The following is a 17994-nucleotide window of genomic DNA, read 5'->3' on the forward strand; positions in this document are numbered from 1 at the left end:
TTATTCATACGGCCGTAGTGTTTTGTGTTCCGCAAATTGCGGATCCGCAAAACAAGGATATCGGCCGTGTGCGTTCCGAATTTTGCGGACCCCACATGGCCAACACTATGATAGAAATGCCTATTATTGTCTGCAGTAGGACATGCTCTATCTGTTTTGCCTGAGAGCGGAACAGAACTACGGATGTGGACCGCACATGGTTCAGTCCCCATCTTTTGTGGCCCCATTGAAATGAATGGGTATGGGTACGCACCCCTTCCACAAAATTGGGGAACAGATGCCGACCCATTCATATGGTTGTCTGAATGAGGCCTAAGGGAAAGATCTGCACCTGCTCTGTGTTTAGAGCTGCACCTGGTTTTGGCTCACAATCACTGACCAAAACACTGAAACGTGAATGAGGCATTAGGAGCACAGCCTCTACATAATTTCGTCCTATCCACCACCTGATTCTAAATGTAAGGCAGTTTCCTTGCAGTCTTTCATTTAAACCATTTTCTATGACTAAACCAGGCGTAGAAAATGATAAATGAGACAGGCCGGCCTTCCTACCCACATCATGCCCACTTTTTGAGACCTGGCGTGAATGGGGAAGAAGTTGCAGATTCTGTTGCAGCAAGGCGTGCGACAGAATCTGCACAAGATATACGCCACAAAAGTCGTTTATTTCGGTTCCTTAAATCGTACGTTTCTACTCAGCTCTACTGCTCCTTGTGAGCTACAATGAATATTGTGCCCTTATAGTCAGTAAGGTCACTAACAGCTGTTCTTTCCTTAACCTTACAACAATCAATAACAAAGCCTGCTCCCTCTACAGCCTCCCTGGCAAACCTCTCATTAGAGTTGAATATATGGAACCTGTCTTTGTTATTTGTGAAAAATGTTGCATCTACAATCCCAAATAATATGAGGTGTCCTCCAGGTTTTAGTAAACCCGACAACTTCGAGAGACATCTGATGTAATCTTCTTGCTCTTTGCAGACAACATCCAGGAGCCAAGCGCTGATGATACAATCTGCTGGTGGTAAGACTATCAGACCTGTGATATTTGGCTTCTCAAGGTCACATTTTACTATTTGATGAATTGCTGATTTCAAGTTTTCATTCATCTCCTGTAATTCATCACTGCAAAAAATGTGAGAAAGTAAGACATTTAATAGCCCAGGGCCTAAATTAATAGGACATCATTTAAGTAGTTTAATGGTTATTCCCATCTGTACATTTAGGGCATATGCACATGATATGTCATAAATGTCCAATAGGTGCGGGTTCTTCCTTTTGAAACCACACCTATCACTAGAAAAGGACCTCATGTACATTGCACCAAATGGAGTCATAGCCGCTCTTGTATGTTTCTTTCTAACTGCTATGGAATTTCTGAAAATAGCTGGGTATGCTTAGGCTACTTTCACACTCACCTTTGGTGCGGATCCGTCATGGATCTGCACAAACGCGTTCAGATAATACAACCGCATGCATCCGTCCAGAACGGATCCGTTTGTATTATCTTTAACATAGCCAAATGGATCTGTCTTGAACACCTTTGATAGTCATTTGGGGACGGATCCGTTTTCTATTGTGCAATATTGTGTCAGTGAAAACGGATCTGTCCCCATTGACTTACATTGTGTGTCAGTGAAATCCGTTTGGCTCAGTTTCGTCAGACGGACACCAAAACGCTGCAAGCAGCGTTTTGGTGTCCGCCTCCAAAGTGGAATGGAGGCGGAACGGAGCCAAACTGATGCATTCTGAGCGGATCCTTATACATTCAGAATGCATTAAGGGAAAAACCGTTTTGAACCGCTTGTGAGATCCCTGAACGGATCTCACAAACTGAAGCCAAAACGCCAGTGTGAAAGTAGCCTTACTCGGTTATATTTGGAAGTACTGTAGTACTGAATGGAGAGAGCAATGCATGCATGTGGTGGGGTCCTGTTCTTGAGATAGGAGCTAAACATTTAAGGCATATCTTGTGGATATTCAATAAATGTCCAGATGAGTCAACCCTTTTAAATATGAATTATTGTTTTCCAGTCCAAGGGAAAGACTTGAATCCATGCCTGGCTTATGTACTTATGCTCAATTTGCATCAGCTTTGGCCATTTATGACTGAAATATATATTTTTTTAACAAGGAATGCATGCAGGACTTTAATGGCCTCTTTCAAATGGTCGCTATTTAGTCAGTATTTTGCATCAGTATTTGTAAGTCAAAAACTGGAGTGGGTCCAAAACAAAGGTGAAATGTAATGGAAATATTTGCATCTCATCTGTGTCTTGAACCCACTCCCTTTTGGCCTGTATAAGTCTGACCAAATACTGATACAAAATACTGACTGTGTGAAAGAGGACCTACAGATGCTCAAAATACAGGATCCTTTCATTAATTAATTTTTTTCTGCTACTTTCACACTAGCGTTTTAGTTTTCCGGTATTGAGATCTGTCATAGGGGCTCAATACCGGAAAAAAACGCTTCAGTTTTGTCCCCATTCATTGACAAACCTGAACAGAACGGAATGCACCAAAATGCATTCCGTTCCGTTTCGTTGCTTTCCCATACTGGACCGCAAAATGCAAAATGTTGTAGTTTGCTTTCCGTCCTGGGATGCGGAGCAAGACGAATCCGGCATGACCCCCAATGCAAGTCAATGGGGACAGATCTGTTTTCTCTGCCACAATAGAAAACGGATCCGTCCTCCGCTGACTTTCAATTGAGTTCATGATGGATCCGTCTTGGCAATGTGAAGATAATACAACCGGATCCGTTCATAACGGATGCAGATGGTTGTATTATCAGTAACGGAAGTGTTTTTGCTGAACCCGGCCAGATCCAGTAAAAACACTAGTGTGAAAGTAGCCTAAGAAGAACAGAAAAATAAACGGTAATGTAACAGGGACAATAGTGTACCCATAACAGAGTGGGGATGAGGGCCAACAGCAGTGGCAGTAACCGGGACAATAGTGGCCCCATAACAGAGTGGGGATGAGGGCCAACAGCAGTGGCAGTAACCGGGACAATAGTGGCCCCATAACAGAGTGGGGATGAGGGCCAACAGCAGTGGCAGGTACAGGAACAATAGTGGCCCCATAACAGAGTGGGGATGAGGGCCAACAGCAGTGGCAGTAACCGGGACAATAGTGGCCCCATAACAGAGTGGGGATGAGGGCCAACAGCAGTGGCAGTAACAGGGACAATAGTGTACCCATAACAGAGTGGGGATGAGGGCCAACAGCAGTGGCAGTAACCGGGACAATAGTGGCCCCATAACAGAGTGGGGATGAGGGCCAACAGCAGTGGCAGTAACTGGGACAATAGAGGCCCCATAGAGTGGGGATAGGGATCAACAGCAGTGGCAGTAACAGGGACAATAGTGGCCCCAAAACAGAATAGGGAGTGGGGGCAACAGCAGCAGCATACAGCACAAGATGGTGGCAAATAACAGTAGTAGAAAAATCCAAAAAAAGCTGTGAGATAACAAGGCCCATTGGCATGCATATCCTTTAAACATTTAACATGTACATATTAGTAGGCCAAGAAGCCCAATTGTAAGAATGGCAGTAGAGGTATCAGGCGGGTGGCAGCTTCAGAATAGTGGCTGCAGGATGTGGCCAGTAGAGATGGCCCATTTTGCAGAATATAACGGTGTGGCAGCACACTACAGTATGATCATTAGTCATCAAAGAATTATTTATTTTGTTGCATCAGGCATCGGCGTCTAGAAATCCTGGTTGATCCACACCTGATTCATCCCCCTGCCACACTGAACACCTTCTCTGATGCCACGCTAGTGGCCGGGCAGGAAAGCATGCCCATGGCAATCTTGGCCAATTGCGGCCACATTTAAAGTTTTCATGTATAGGACATCTTGAATCATGGTGGACAGGGTGCAGTCCAAGTATGCCACCACCTGCTGGTTGAGGATCTGCTGCATCTCCTGTTGCTGCTGGGTGGTTTCTTCAGTAGGCGGCTAAAGAAAACGTCTCATCATAGAATCCAGACTGAAGTCGCTGCGTTTGTAGCTGGTACTGCTCCTGCCCTCCACCCCAGTCATGACCTTGGAGTATGAACGCAGAGGGTCCCTCCAGTCAGACCTTCATGAGGACGGGTGATGGTGCTTGTAGGCATTAGTGTTGAGCGGCATAGGCAATATTCGTTTTCGCAATATTTCGCTCATTTTTTGCATAACATTCACAATAAATTCGCGAATTATAGAAGTCGTGTTCTCCAGTCATTATTTTCGCGATTGCGCAAATCAGTACCAAAGATGCGCATATTTTTTGTGTAATACATGCAAATTCACATTTCATCAGGTCTGAGTAGATATTACTGATTGGTGCAATAAGTATTGTGACATCACAGCACTATGTCTGTAGCATGTGTGTATGGAGAGTAGAGAAACAGTAATTTCCACTTCACCACCATGACGGCCCAGAGAGATTGACCCCTGACCTCTGTAGGGGCAGGAACAGAGATAGGTTTAAAAGGACCCCTCCCACCACCATTCACCAGTGTGTTCCTGCCCCTATAGCGGCCAGGACAGAGAAAAGTCCTCTCTGGCTTCAGGGAGGTGAAGTGGACCTCATTTTTTATTTTCTAAGGTACCTGGGTGACCGCATCGGCTGTCCTTGTGGCCTCCCTTACAGGTCCATCATCCTGGAAAGCGTCCCCTGCTCTCCGGCGGACTAGTTCCAAAGCTGGCAGGGTGATGCCGGGGTCACGCTCCCTACGGAGGGAAGCCTGCCCTGAGCTGCCGCAGGTCGCCTACCTCCCTGTGGGGGAGCCGACCGGAAGGACGTTCTGCGCAGCCGCGCGCGTCTGACGTCACTTCCGGGTTGCCGGCAAAACCCGGAAGTAGACGGGGCCTCTACAAAAATGCTCCCTGCACTCTTCCCCGCTGCGCTCTCTGCATCGCTCGCCCACCGGACATGTCGGACCAGGAGAGGGAGAAAGAGCCGCAGCAAAAGGAGCCGCAGCTGAAGGAGCAGACCGCTTCAGAGCGCCCCTGCGTGAGTAGCCCACCTGGGCAGCCGGCAGCTTCACAGACAGGGGGAGGGGGGGGGTGTATGTAGGTGTGCACACCCTAGTGTATTCACTGTTCCCTCCCCCTGGGGGTCTGCGGGTATGCTCCTATACCTGACTGGCATAATTTAATGGACTGCCTCTCTCACTTTAGGCCAAATTACCTTTAAAAAAGTCAAAGAAGACCACCAGATGCATCCAGTGCTCCATCCGGCCTCCTGATGACTATACAAAAAAAAACTTTGCATGGATTGCATCGCTAAATTAGTGAGAGGAACAGCCCTCAATTATGCAGGAGTTCAGATCCATGATTCAGGAAGAGGTTAAGTCTTCCCTGGCCTCCCTCCGTGAGGATATCCGGGGGTCTCGCCCACCTAAACGGCCCAGGATGGCGGATATTTCTGACTCCGAGGATTTAGAAGACGATGCCTCATCCTCTAAAAATGAGGACGACGACCCCCTATCTGAGGGCGAGATCGTCGAGGACACTAGGAAATATTTCTTTACCTCCAGTGAGATGAGTGACCATTTAAAGGCTGTCAGGGATACCATGGGGGTGGAGGATATCCAGCGACCCCATACGGTTCAGGAGGAGATGTTTGGTGGATTGAAGATCAAACGCTCCAGGGTCTTCCCCATAAATGAAAACATTAAGGAAATGGTGATGGATGAATGGGCCCATCCTGAAAAGAAACTGGGTATTTCCAAAGAGTTCAGGAACTGCCTTGTGTTTGACCCGTCAGATTTTAAGATTTTTGATGAGGTTCCTAGAATTGACGTCCAGCTGGCCAAGGTCAATAAAAAAACCTCGCTTCCATTTGAGGATTCCTGTCAGTTAAGGGACACTATGGAAAGGAAGGCTGACAGTTTATTAAAAAAGTCTTGGGAGGCTGCCATGTTTAGCGTCAAGACAAACATAGCTGCTACTTCAGTCGCCAGGTCTATGTACCTATGGCTGAATGAATTAGAAGGTCATATAGTTAACAAGACATCTAGGGACCAGATACTCGATACTATTCCCCTACTAAAATCCGCCACAGGTTTTCTAGCGGACGCCTCTGCAGAGACAATTAGGTTCTCAGCCAAGGACGCCGCTTTGTCCAATGCTGCCCGACGGGCATTTTGGATGAAATCTTGGTCGGGCGACATCTCTTCCAAGATGAAGTTATGTTCTATAGCCTTCTCAGGGGAATATGTGTTTGGTCCTGTACTGGACAGGATCCTTGAGAAGGCTACAGATAAAAAGAAAGGGTTCCCTGAAGAGAAGACCGCTAAAAGGAAAACTTCCTTTCGTAGTCAATTTTCCCAAAATAGCTCCTTTCGTGGTAGGGGTAAATCCGGACGTTGGAGTTACCCAAAAGGGGGGAGGGGTAGAGGTTTCCTCCTTAATCCCCAAAACAAGGGAGGTGACAAACAGTGACGCTAGGATGGGGGGGAAGACTATCCCAGTTTTTTGCTCAGTGGCAACAGACTTCTCCCAGCCTCTGGGCTCAAAATCTTGTCAGAAACGGTTACAGGATAGAGTTATCTTCCCCCCCTCCAAATGTGTTTCTGGTTTCTCACCACCCATCTCCTTGTCAGCACAGCCAGATCTGGAGGGAGGTTCAGAACCTCCGGGACTTGGGAGTGGTAATTCCTGTTCCCTCCCGGGGGCAGGGTTTCTACTCCAGCCTTTTCTTAGTAAAGAAACCGGGGGGTTCCTTCCGTATGATCATAAACCTCAAAAGGCTAAACAAATTTGTTACCTACAAAAAATTCAAGATAGAATCTCTAAATTCCACCATTCCTTTAATTCAAAAGGATGCGTCCCTCTGTACAATCGACCTAAAGGACGCATACTATCATGTTCCTATTCACTTCCAGTCTCAAAGGTTCCTGCGGTTTGCAATAAGAGATCACAGAGGGTCTGTTCACCACTTCCAGTTCGTGGCTCTCCGCTTCGGGCTGGCCTCAGCCCCAAGGATTTTCACAAAGCTGGTGGTAGAGATGGTCGCCTCCCTGAGGTCTCGGGGTGTGACGGTCGTTCCTTACCTAGACTACTTTCTACTAATTTCCAACTCGGTAGATCAGTCTATAGCAGACAGAGACATCTTCTGCTCCCTTCTGACATCTCTGGGGTGGGTGATAAATCTAAAAAAGTCATCCCTAGTTCCAAATACCAGGGTAAAATTCCTGGGGGTTCTGTTAGATTCAGAAAAATTAACAACCTTTCTTCCAGCAGAAAGACTTCAGAGCCTGCAGTCAGCTATCAGGGCCTTCCTGGGACGTCGATCCTTCTCGTGCAGAGAAGCGATGAGTCTCTTAGGTCAGATGACAGCCTGCATAGTAGCAGTCCCTTGGTGCCAGGCCCATTACAGAGCCCTTCAGTCCTGGCTTTTAAGGAAGTGGGACAAAAATCTATCCTCTTTGGACAGGAAAATCCTGATCCCGGGCCACATAAAATCCTCAGTACGGTGGTGGCTTCAAACAAAAAACTTAACGAAGGGCATGGTCTGGTTCAGATCCCCAGCAGTGCTTATTCATACCGACGCCAGCGTGAAGGGGTGGGGCACAAAAATTTCTTCCGATCCCTACCAGGGAGACTGGCCTCAAAGTATTGCAGCTCAGTCTTCAAACTACAGGGAGCTCAGGGCAGTTTGACAATACAGGTAGCCGCTCCAAAATTAAGAAACCAACATATAAAAGGTCTATTCAGACAATGTAACGACCGTGTCCTACCTCAAACTTCAGGGGGCACACGGTCTCAGAAACTAGAGGGTCTGTCCAAAAAGAACGTAAGGTGGATATCTGCGATTCATTTAAAAGGAAGCCTAAACTGTGCAGCGGACTTCCTCAGCAGGACTACCATAGACTAGGGGGATGGTCTTTAAACAGGGACGTCTTCAATCTGATCGTCCAGAGGTGGGGCCTCCCTCTGGTAGACCTATTTGCTACAAGAATAAACGCAAAGGTATCAACCCTTTGCTCCCTAAACCCAAGGGACAGGCCCCTAGCGATCGACGCCTTCTCCCTACACTGGAACTGGGACATTGCATATACCTTCCCTCCGTTCCCATTAATCCCAAGGGTTCTCCAGAAAATCATCAGGGACAGAGCCCAGGGGCGTTGCTAGGGTCTAAAGACATCCGGGGCACGAGCCCACATGAAGCCACGTCCCCGCCCCACGAAGCCATGCCCTTATCGGCATCGGGGGCCTTCACAGTAGTTATTAACCCCTTTCCTTGGGTAACTGCTGAAAGGGATTAATAACTACTGTGAAGGGCCTAGCCGTCTGGGCAACCCCACAGATCATCCTAACCTATGGTCAGCCTAATTTAAAATGAAGCAAACCCCCCCAACTATAAACTAATCACAGAAGTTGTAACCCATCAACCCCCCCTTGTACTTGTTCCGCTACTTGCATGCTGCGCGGGAATGAGTTCAGATTTTCAGACCGAAGTGACAGAAGTTTTGAACTCATTTTCAAACTTACCCGTATTTTTCGCCCTATAAGACGCTCCGGCCCATAAGATGCACCTAGGTTTTAGAGGGGGACGATAAGAAAAAAAAATTTTTCATTACACCCGAGGTCAGACCACCAATTAGACCCCCACTGTTAATTAGACCTCAGCTGACAGCCCCAATAAGACCCCCAATGTTAATAAGACCACAATAAGACCTCAGATCAGACCCCAATGTGAATGACCCCCAATCAAACCTCAGATAAGAGCCCCAGTGCCTCATATTAGCCCCCCAGTGCCTCATATCAGCCCCCCAGTGCCTCATATCAGCCCCCCAGTGCCTCATATCAGCCCCCCAGTGCCTCATATCAGCCCCCCAGTGCCTCATATCAGCCCCCCAGTGCCTCATATCAGCCCCCCAGTGCCTCATATCAGCCCCCCAGTGCCTCATATCAGCCCCCCAGTGCCTCATATCAGCCCCCCAGTGCCTCATATCAGCCCCCCAGTGCCTCATATCAGCCCCCCAGTGCCTCATATCAGCCCCCCAGTGCCTCATATCAGCCCCCCAGTGCCTCATATCAGCTCCCAGCAGCCTCTCTTAAACCACCCAGTGCCTCACATCAGCCTTCAATGCCCCTATTCAGCCCCCCAGTGCCTCATATCTGCCCCCAGCAGCCTCTCTTCAGCCCCCCAGCAGCCTCACATCAGCCCCCAAGTGCCTCACATCAGCCCCCCAATGCCCCATATCAGCCCCCCAGCAGCCTCTTTTCAGCCCCCAGTGCCCCTCTTCATCCCCCAGTGCCTCCATCAGCCCCTAAATAAAATAAAATAAACAAACACTTACAGTTCCTGCTCCGGATGCTGCTGCTCTTCACCACTCGGTAATCCTCCTGTATAGTCTGCTGTGCAGCCTTCACAGTGGAGCGCCGAGGACCAGGAAGTAAAAGGTGAGTATAGCTCTTCCCGGCCAGCATAAACATTCGGGGCACTGGAAAAAACATTCGGGGCTCCAGCCCCGAATGTTTTGACCTAACGACGCCCCTGACAGAGACAGAGTAATCTTGGTCACTCCGTACTGGCCCAAGAGGAGCTGGTTCTCGATTCTAACCAAACTCTCCTCTCAGGAAGCTTTTATTCTCCCAAGGACGAAGGATATCCTGATCCAGGGGCCGGTTCTCCATCCCCATCCGGAAATCTTCAGTCTCTGCTTGGATCCTGAGTCCAACCTTCTAAGACGTAGAGGTCTCTCTGAGGGGGTTATTTCTACCTTGAAGGCCAGCAGAAAGAAGGTGACAAACGCCATTTATTTTAAGATCTGGAAAAAGTTCTGTACCTGGTCAGGCGACGAAGCCGCAGACCAAACCAGACCGAATATACTGAAGATTTTGGATTTCCTGCAGAAGGGCCTAGAGTCTGGGTTAAGTCCTTCTACCCTTAGAGTCCAGGTCTCAGCACTTAGTGCATATTTCAATTCCGAACTAGCCAGCCATAGATGGATCCAAAGATTCCTGAGATCTGCAGCCAGACTAAGACCTTCTCTCAAATCAAAGGTGCCTACCTGGGACTTAAACACGGTCCTTAACAAACTCACAGGTCCGCCTTATGAACCCTTGGACTCAAGTTCTCTGAAGCATCTTTCCCAGAAGGCGGCTTTTCTTATTGCTATAACATCAGCAAAAAGATTGAGCGAGATCCAAGCATTGTCAATAAGACAACCATACCTCACAATACAGGACGACCGTGTCACCTTGAGGCTAGACCCGAAGTTTTTACCAAAAGTAGTAACTGACTTCCATAGGAACCAGGAGATCATCCTTCCCTCCTTCTGTGAAAACCCTAAGAATTCTGGAGAAGAACGTTTCCATACCCTGGACGTTAAACGAACAGTGCTAAAATACCTAGAGGTCACTAGAGACCTGAGGAAAGTGGACAACTTACTAGTGCTCTTTTGTGGTAAAAATAAGGGGAAGGCAGCTTCCAGATCTACCATTGCCCGATGGGTAAAACAGGCTATTACAGACTGCTACAAGATCGAAGGCATCAGTTGTCCAGAGGTCATTCGGGCTCACTCTACGAGAGCCATGTCGGCCTCTTTTGCTGAAAGAGCAGGAGCTCCCTAGATCAAATATGCCGGGCTGCAACCTGGTCTAGTGTAAATACCTTCTCTAAACATTACAGACTTGACTTATCCAGGTCCTCAGACCTGGCTTTTGGTCGCAAGGTCCTACAGGCCATTGCCCCACCCTAAGACGTATATAATTTTTTATGTCTCTCTGGGCCGTCATGGTGGTGAAGTGGAAAGCCGGAATTAGACTTACCGGTAATTCATTTTCCACGAATCCACCATGACGGCATGATATCCCACCCCGAAAATACATTTTACTCCAAAATTTGGTATGACTTAATACCAAAAAAAAAAAAACACTTTGTGGTTTCACTTGTTAACTGGTGATTGTGGCACTATAATCTGGAACTCACTGGTGAATGGTGGTGGGAGGGGTGCTTTTAAACCTATCTCTGTTCCTGCCCCTACAGAGGTCAGGGGTCAATCTCTCTGGGCCGTCATGGTGGATTCGTGGAAAATGAATTACCGGTAAGTCTAATTCCGGCTTTCTATCACACTACCTAAACACCCTGCACTGGAACCTATCATCTACACTATATCACTATCTAACCTACACTGACTATCTCCCACTAACTATCTTGTAATTGAATAAGGAATAGGATCCAGATGAAGGCACAGAGCACAGCAATGTCACTGGTGTGGAGTTTCTTATATAGTAAAGGGGTAGGCAACTTTCCTATTGGTTGCTAGGGATGTTGCTAAGCTCTGACAAAGATATTGCAGCCTTGTCATTGGCCCACAAGAAAGAAGAAAGGTTACTGATAAGAAAAAAAAAAAATCGAGAATATTCACGATTACGAAGATATAGCACCATATTCTACATCATCGCGAATTCTCAAAGTGCTGATATTCGCGATAAAAATTTGCGATTAGAATATTTGCAATCAAAACTAGTAGGCATCAACCAACTGACTACATAGCATGTCTCTATAGTAGTCCATTTTTGCATCCCTCTCAGAAGGTCTAAATGCCCCCATTTTTGACCAGTAGCGAGGATCTAGTAATGTGGACACCCAGTAGTCATCCCTCTGCTGAGTCCTGACAATGTGGATGTCACTACATAAACATGAAAGCATCCATCTGGCCAGGGGCTTAAATACCATAGCGGCAGACCAGGTGACTGCTATGGGGCCCAGGGCAAGAGTCATAGTTGGGATTATCTCCTCTTCTACTGGAGGGGAAAACTTGGTCAGGACTCTACCCTCTAAAGCAGGCATCCTCAAACTGCGGCCCTCCAGCTGTTGCAAAACTACAACTCCCAGCATGCCCGAACAGCCTACAGGTATCAGCCTACAGCAGGGCATTGTGGGAGTTGTAGTTTTACAACAGCTGGAGGGCCGCAGTTTGAGGATGCCTGCTCTAAAGGAACAACTTTTAGTAAATGAGGGAGTGGAAAAAGGGCTCAAGGGTCATTAAAAAGGGTTTAGGCAGAAACCATTCAGTCCAGTGTGGGGGGCCTGGTTTGATCCTTGCTATTGGGCCCTTACTTCTCTATGTACGCCACTGCATCTAGCCATTTGTGCAAGTGACTCAGAGGGCCTCCCTGCCTCCATCTTTACTGCATACTGCCACGGTCTGTCAAGTGTCATTTTCGTTGTCACCCTCCAGCTCCTCCTGCTCCACTTCTGTTGTTTGGGCAGATAAACCACCTAGTTGTGTGTAAAATTCCTACATGTGTTGACGCAGGACCGTTGGGCCAACAGTAGCATTCTGGCCGCAGCCACCATTTTAGAAAAAAATATTTATTACCACGAAGCAAGAGGAAATTTGGATTTATGGCGAAATTTTTCCTAAATTTCGGATTGAATTCCACTTCAGATGCTTTGATTCGCTCAACACTAGTTATATTGCTTCCCTTCAGCAGAACCCATTGTTATGCTGGTACCTATGGGTGAGAATACTGGGGGAAATTTATCAAAGTGGTGTAAAGCCAATAGCAACCAATCAGATTCCACCTTTCATTTTCCAAAGGAGCTGTGAAAAATGAAAGGAAAAATCTGATTGGTTGCTATGGGCAACTAAGCCAGGTCTACTTTATACCACTTTGATAAATCTTCCCCACTGACTAAATTTGAACTGAAACAGAGTAGCAGTGCAAGAATAAAGTAGATAAAGATATACTGCCTAAACATTTTCTACATCTGCTTCATATCTTTAGTGCAGTAGAAATTACAAGTAGTGATGAGCGGGAGGTGCCATATTCGATTTCGCGATATTTCGCGAAGATTCGAATGAATATTCGTATTATTTTCGGCGAAATCGAAAATTCGTAATTATTCAATTTTTCGCGAATAATATGCGATTAAAATAATCGTGCGATTTTTATATTTTATTTTATCCTAGCCATAGTCATAGGAAAAAAAAAAAAATCATAAGATTAAAATAATCGTACGATTATTTTAATCTTATGATTTATTTATTTTTCCTATGACTATGGCTAGGCTAATATGTGTATTTTACGAAATTTCTTAATATTGCTCTAACTTCGTCTTTTAGAATATTCGGAATATTGCTCTAACTCCGTCTTTTAGAATATTACGAATATTCTAAAAGACGAAGTTAGAGCAATATTAAGAAATTTCGTGAAATACACATATTAGCCTAGCCATAGTCATAGGAAAAAAATAAAATAAAAATCGTACGATTATTTTAATCTTATGATTTTTTTTTTTTTCCTATGACTATGGCTAGGCTAATATGTGTATTTTACGAAATTTCTTAATATTGCTCTAACTTCGTCTTTTAGAATATTCGGAATATTGCTCTAACTCCATCTTTTAGAATATTACGAATATTCTAAAAGACGAAGTTAGAGCAATATTAAGAAATTTCGTGAAATACACATATTAGCCTAGCCATAGTCATAGGAAAAAAATAAATAAATCATAAGATTAAAATAATCGTACGATTTTTTTTTTTATTTTTTTTTTTCCGAAAAAAAAAAATGCGAATATTCGATTTCGCGAATATTTGGAACTATATTCTAAATATTCGCGAAATCTCGAAATTGCGATATTCGAGAAAAAAATTCGAAATTCGAATATTCGCGCTCAACACTAATTACGAGAATGACAGTAGGTTTCCCCCAATATGTGGACAAATCCTTTACCTGTTTCCTTCTGTGTCTACATGAAGTTTTGCTGCATGGCTCCAATCAAATGCTCCTGTACGTGCGTCCACCCATCTTTTCAGCTCCATGATGCATCGGTCACTGACCTTGAGCACTATGATGTCTTTGAAAAACTCACAGCATGAATACAGATGATAAGGTATAGAACCAATGCTGAGGTCAATCAAGATATCTCCTTTAATATGACCTGCAGGAAAAAAATTCAAAATATTGAAATTTCTAACAATTTCAAACCTGAAACATATTGTAAATTAACAATGACTTACTGTCTATGTGTCTACATTACATCTATATTCCAGAAAATATACAAACAAGAATTTCCTAAATGTCCAAAAATAAGGACAGCAGCAAAATCTTTAAATGTTCTTGTAGATTTGGTGGTATTATTATTTATTATTATTATTATTATTATTATTGTTAACGTTGTTTTTCCACATTTGGCCCCCTTGAAAAATACACAGATCCCAAAGTTACCTTTTGCGGGGACACTTAAATATAATCTATAATCTCTTTGGAACTCGAAGGGTACATCCACACTTCAAGGTTTCCTAAAGCAGTTTAGGAAGACATATTAAAGAGTGGACCGTAACAGAAGAGAAAGAAAGATACTAAGCTGTATAATACACCTAGCAAGCAATGCTGTACGCCTTGCTCTTAAGCCTGTACTGTATCATCCCTGCACCGTACTCTTACTGCTCTGAGTGTTAACCCTTTCAGGACCTCTGCTGTAGATATATGGCAGAAGTCCTGTCTTCAAAGGCATTGATTCACTATTTATTTGTCCCTTCACCTCACAAAAAAATTAACAAAAATAGAGTTGAGCGAACCAGAACTGTAGGTTTTTCGGCACCCGAACATTTACGTAAAAGTTCGGGTTCGGTGTTCGGCGATTTTTATGTCGTTTTTTGAAAGGCTGCAAAAGCAGCCAATCAACAAGCGTCATATTACTTGCCCCAAAAAGCCATCACAGCCATGCCTACTATTGGCATGGCTGTGATTGGCCAACTGCAGCATGTGACCCAGCCTTTATTTAAGCTGGAGTCAAGTAGCGCCGCCCATCACTCTGCTCGGATTAGTGTAGGGAGAGGCTGCAGCTGCTGTGAGGGAGAGATCAGGGAGGAATCTTATGAAGAACTGCTTCTTTACTCAGCGATCTACAGCAAATGTGTTTTGTGGGTGCAGTGCACAATTGTTTTAAGCCTGCCCTGAGCCAACTACTACTGAAAACAAACTTTTTTCCCTTCAGTTAGTCAATACCAATACATAATCGGCAGCCATTTTATGCAACGATAGTGCACCAGCACAGGCTATCTGCATGTCTGCAAGTCAAGAAATACTGCTTTGAGACACTGGGGTTAAAAAAAAACTTTGTACGCCCCAGCTCGAGCTCTCTTGTTGGCTGACAGCCCTCTTCCAGTTCCTAGCTCTATCCCTAACTCCATGATCCGTAACACTCTGAAGGTCTGGAAGTCGGTCTCAGCTGACAGGGGAGTTCTGACGCTTCCCTCCCCTTTGCTACTGATTGAGGACATTCTGGCCCTCGCTCCTAAGGAACTGAGACAAAGTTGTCCTTCTACCTTAAAGGGCTTCTGTCACCCCACTAAACCTTTTTTTTTTTTTTGCTTACTTATAATCCCCACACTGCGATTTATGCCTACATAATCGAATTAATCATTTTGGTCCTGTAGATTTTGTTTAAAACATGCTTTTAAAATATGCAAATTACCTTGCTACCAGCAAGTAGGGCGGCTACTTTGTTTGCATTCAAAATCTGGCGCCTGCGCCGCGGCCGTACCTGTCTTCAATCGGCGCAGGCGCACTGAGAGGCGGCCGCTCCATCCTCAATGCGCCTGCGCCGGGTGTAGATGTGACGTCGAGTGCTTCCGTGGGGTTACATCCCGTACTTCAATTCCGCAAAATGATAAAACATGTCCTATCTTTTAGCGGAACGGGCGGATCGCAGACCCATTAAAGTGAATGGGTCCGCGATCTGATGCGGCTGACCTACTCGGCCTAAGTAGCAGGACATGTAGGGCATGCATGGGGGGGGATCTCCCTGCACTTACTACTAATACTGGGCGCTGCTCCGGCACCCGTTACATTCTCCCATGCTGTATGCTAAGTAACAGCATCGGGAAACCAGGGAGGAGACATCATCTTTTTTCTGCGGGCGTTCCTTCTCCCTGGCTGTAGAGCTGTCCAATCGCAGCGCAGAACATCACAACCAGGGAGAAAAAAAAAAATCACCTTCTCCCTGGCTGTGACGTTCTGCGCTGCGATTGGACAGCGCTACAGCCAGGGAGAACGAACGCCCAGGGAGAAGAGCTAATGTCTCCTCCCTGGTGTTTGTACAGTGGCGCCCGTTCACCATACAGTTCCATAGTAGAAAAAAAAAATTACGTTCATGTATGCATTTTTTTTTTATGGACTCTACTCTGCAGGATAAAAAAAAGTGGAGTGCTGCACATTTGTATACATCAAACCGATAGGAAATAAAAAACAATTCTAGGCTCCAGCAGGGAGAAAAAAACCTCACCTTCTCCCTGGCTGTGACGCTTTGCACTGCGACTGGACAGGGCTACAGCCAGGGAGAACGAACACCCAGGGAGAAAAGCTGATGTCTCCTCCCTGGTGTTCCGATGCTGTTACTTAGCATACAGCGCGGGAGAATGTAATGGGGGCCACAGCGGCGCAACGGAGCGGCGCCCTGAAATAATAGTAAGTGCAGGGACATCCCCCATGTATGCCCTACCTGTCCTGCTACTTAGTTAATAAAGTATGGACCCAGCGGGGCCCAAGAGGCAACTGCCTTGGGCCCCCTAGGAGCAACTGGGCCCGGGGCAGCTGCCCCTTTTGCCCTACGGTAAAGACAGCCCTCGCCAAAGTGCAGATGCCATGGAAAATGCAGAGTGAGAAGAGTCCCCGTTGGTCCTAGGCCAGTTTCATAGGTACAAATCTACTGACAGACGCCCTTTAATAGCAAGTACACCAAAACTGTAACATATGTAGTATGGCAACGTTTTCTCAGAAAGTGAAAGGCATTGTCTCACTTCAGCAAATGGCTTTTATTATGTAGACAAAGTTAATACAAGGCACTCACTAATGTATTGTGATTGTTCATATTGCCTCCTTTGCTGACTTCAGATTTCCATCACATCATGCACTGCTCGTGAGAAGCTCATGCATGCCTATGCACTGCCATGGTCTCAGCCACTGGAGAGGCCAGCACTTTTTCCTATAGTATGAGAGCATGGCCACAACTGCTGGATTGCAGCAGTAGCCGTGATACCTGGAAACAAGCAGTGTATAATGTGACAGAAAAACTAATCAAGCCAGCAAAGGAGGCAATATGGAAAACCCCAATACATTAGTAAGTGCCTGGTAGTGAAGGACGAACATTGGCCGGGACAATTCAAATGTTCGCGAACCGTGCGTTCGCAGTGGGCCCCATTCACTTTAATGGCAGGCGAACCGGAAAAACCTTCAGGTCATATTTGCAGCCAGCAAACACTTACTAGAAGTATACAAATGGTCCCACAACATGGATAGTGATATACCAGAGGGGCAATTGGCAAAAATTCCCACAAAAAAAAGATGTATTTTAATCAGGGGCCAATTTATACGTCTTAAAGGGAAACTCTCAAAAATGTGCCCTGCTGGAGCCTAGAAGAATTTTATTTCCTATCAGTTTGATGTATACAAATGTGCAGAGCTCCACGTTTTTGTATCCTGCAGAGTCCAGAAAAAAAAAAGCATACATTAACGTAATTTTTTTTTTTTACCATGGAACTGTATGGTGAAAGGACACCACTGTACGGCATCAGTCTGAGGCATCTGTTAACGCATACATTTTTGGTATGCATTAAATGGATGGCAAAAATACGATGTGAACCCAGCCCTAGTGTCAGAATAAGCACCAGTACACAGCGGAGCAGCGCGGCGGAGAGGGGAGGCCGCCATGTACTGACAGAGTGCTACCTGGTCCTGGTGGTCGGACTGTGTTTCCCAAGGATCATTTTCTACTGGGAAATACAGGGCACAGTATAATACACTAGAATCTATATAATATAAAGATATTAGCCCTACCCCCGAATAATAATACAATTAGGTGGTCCTTTATTCTATAGAAATACGTCTATGTTAGGCGTATTTCTGACACAGATTGTGGCGCAAAGGTCCTTAGCACCGCAATCTGCATATTTTTTTCCCGCTCATGCCAGGTCTAAAAAAGGATGGCGTAGGCAGGGAAAGGGATACAGTTATGGCCATCCAGTTATTG

At 45.7% G+C, this 17994-nt stretch overlaps 1 protein-coding gene across 1 annotated transcript in view; it reads right to left on the bottom strand.

Moving 5' to 3' along the window:
- Window positions 1–645: 645 nt before the first annotated feature.
- The window catches only part of LOC120999258 (nicotinamide N-methyltransferase-like), a 54107-nt gene continuing 36758 nt past the window's right edge, over window positions 646–17994 (bottom strand). The window contains exons 2-3 of the mRNA XM_040430131.1: window positions 13695–13902; window positions 646–1125 (exon numbers count right to left, since the gene is read on the bottom strand). Of these exons, the coding sequence (XP_040286065.1) occupies window positions 702–1125; window positions 13695–13902 (632 nt within the window). The 3' untranslated portion in view covers window positions 646–701. The remainder of the gene's footprint in view (window positions 1126–13694; window positions 13903–17994) is intronic.

The sequence above is a fragment of the Bufo bufo genome, chromosome 1 (assembly GCF_905171765.1).
Source record: "Bufo bufo chromosome 1, aBufBuf1.1, whole genome shotgun sequence".
NCBI lineage: Eukaryota > Metazoa > Chordata > Amphibia > Anura > Bufonidae > Bufo > Bufo bufo.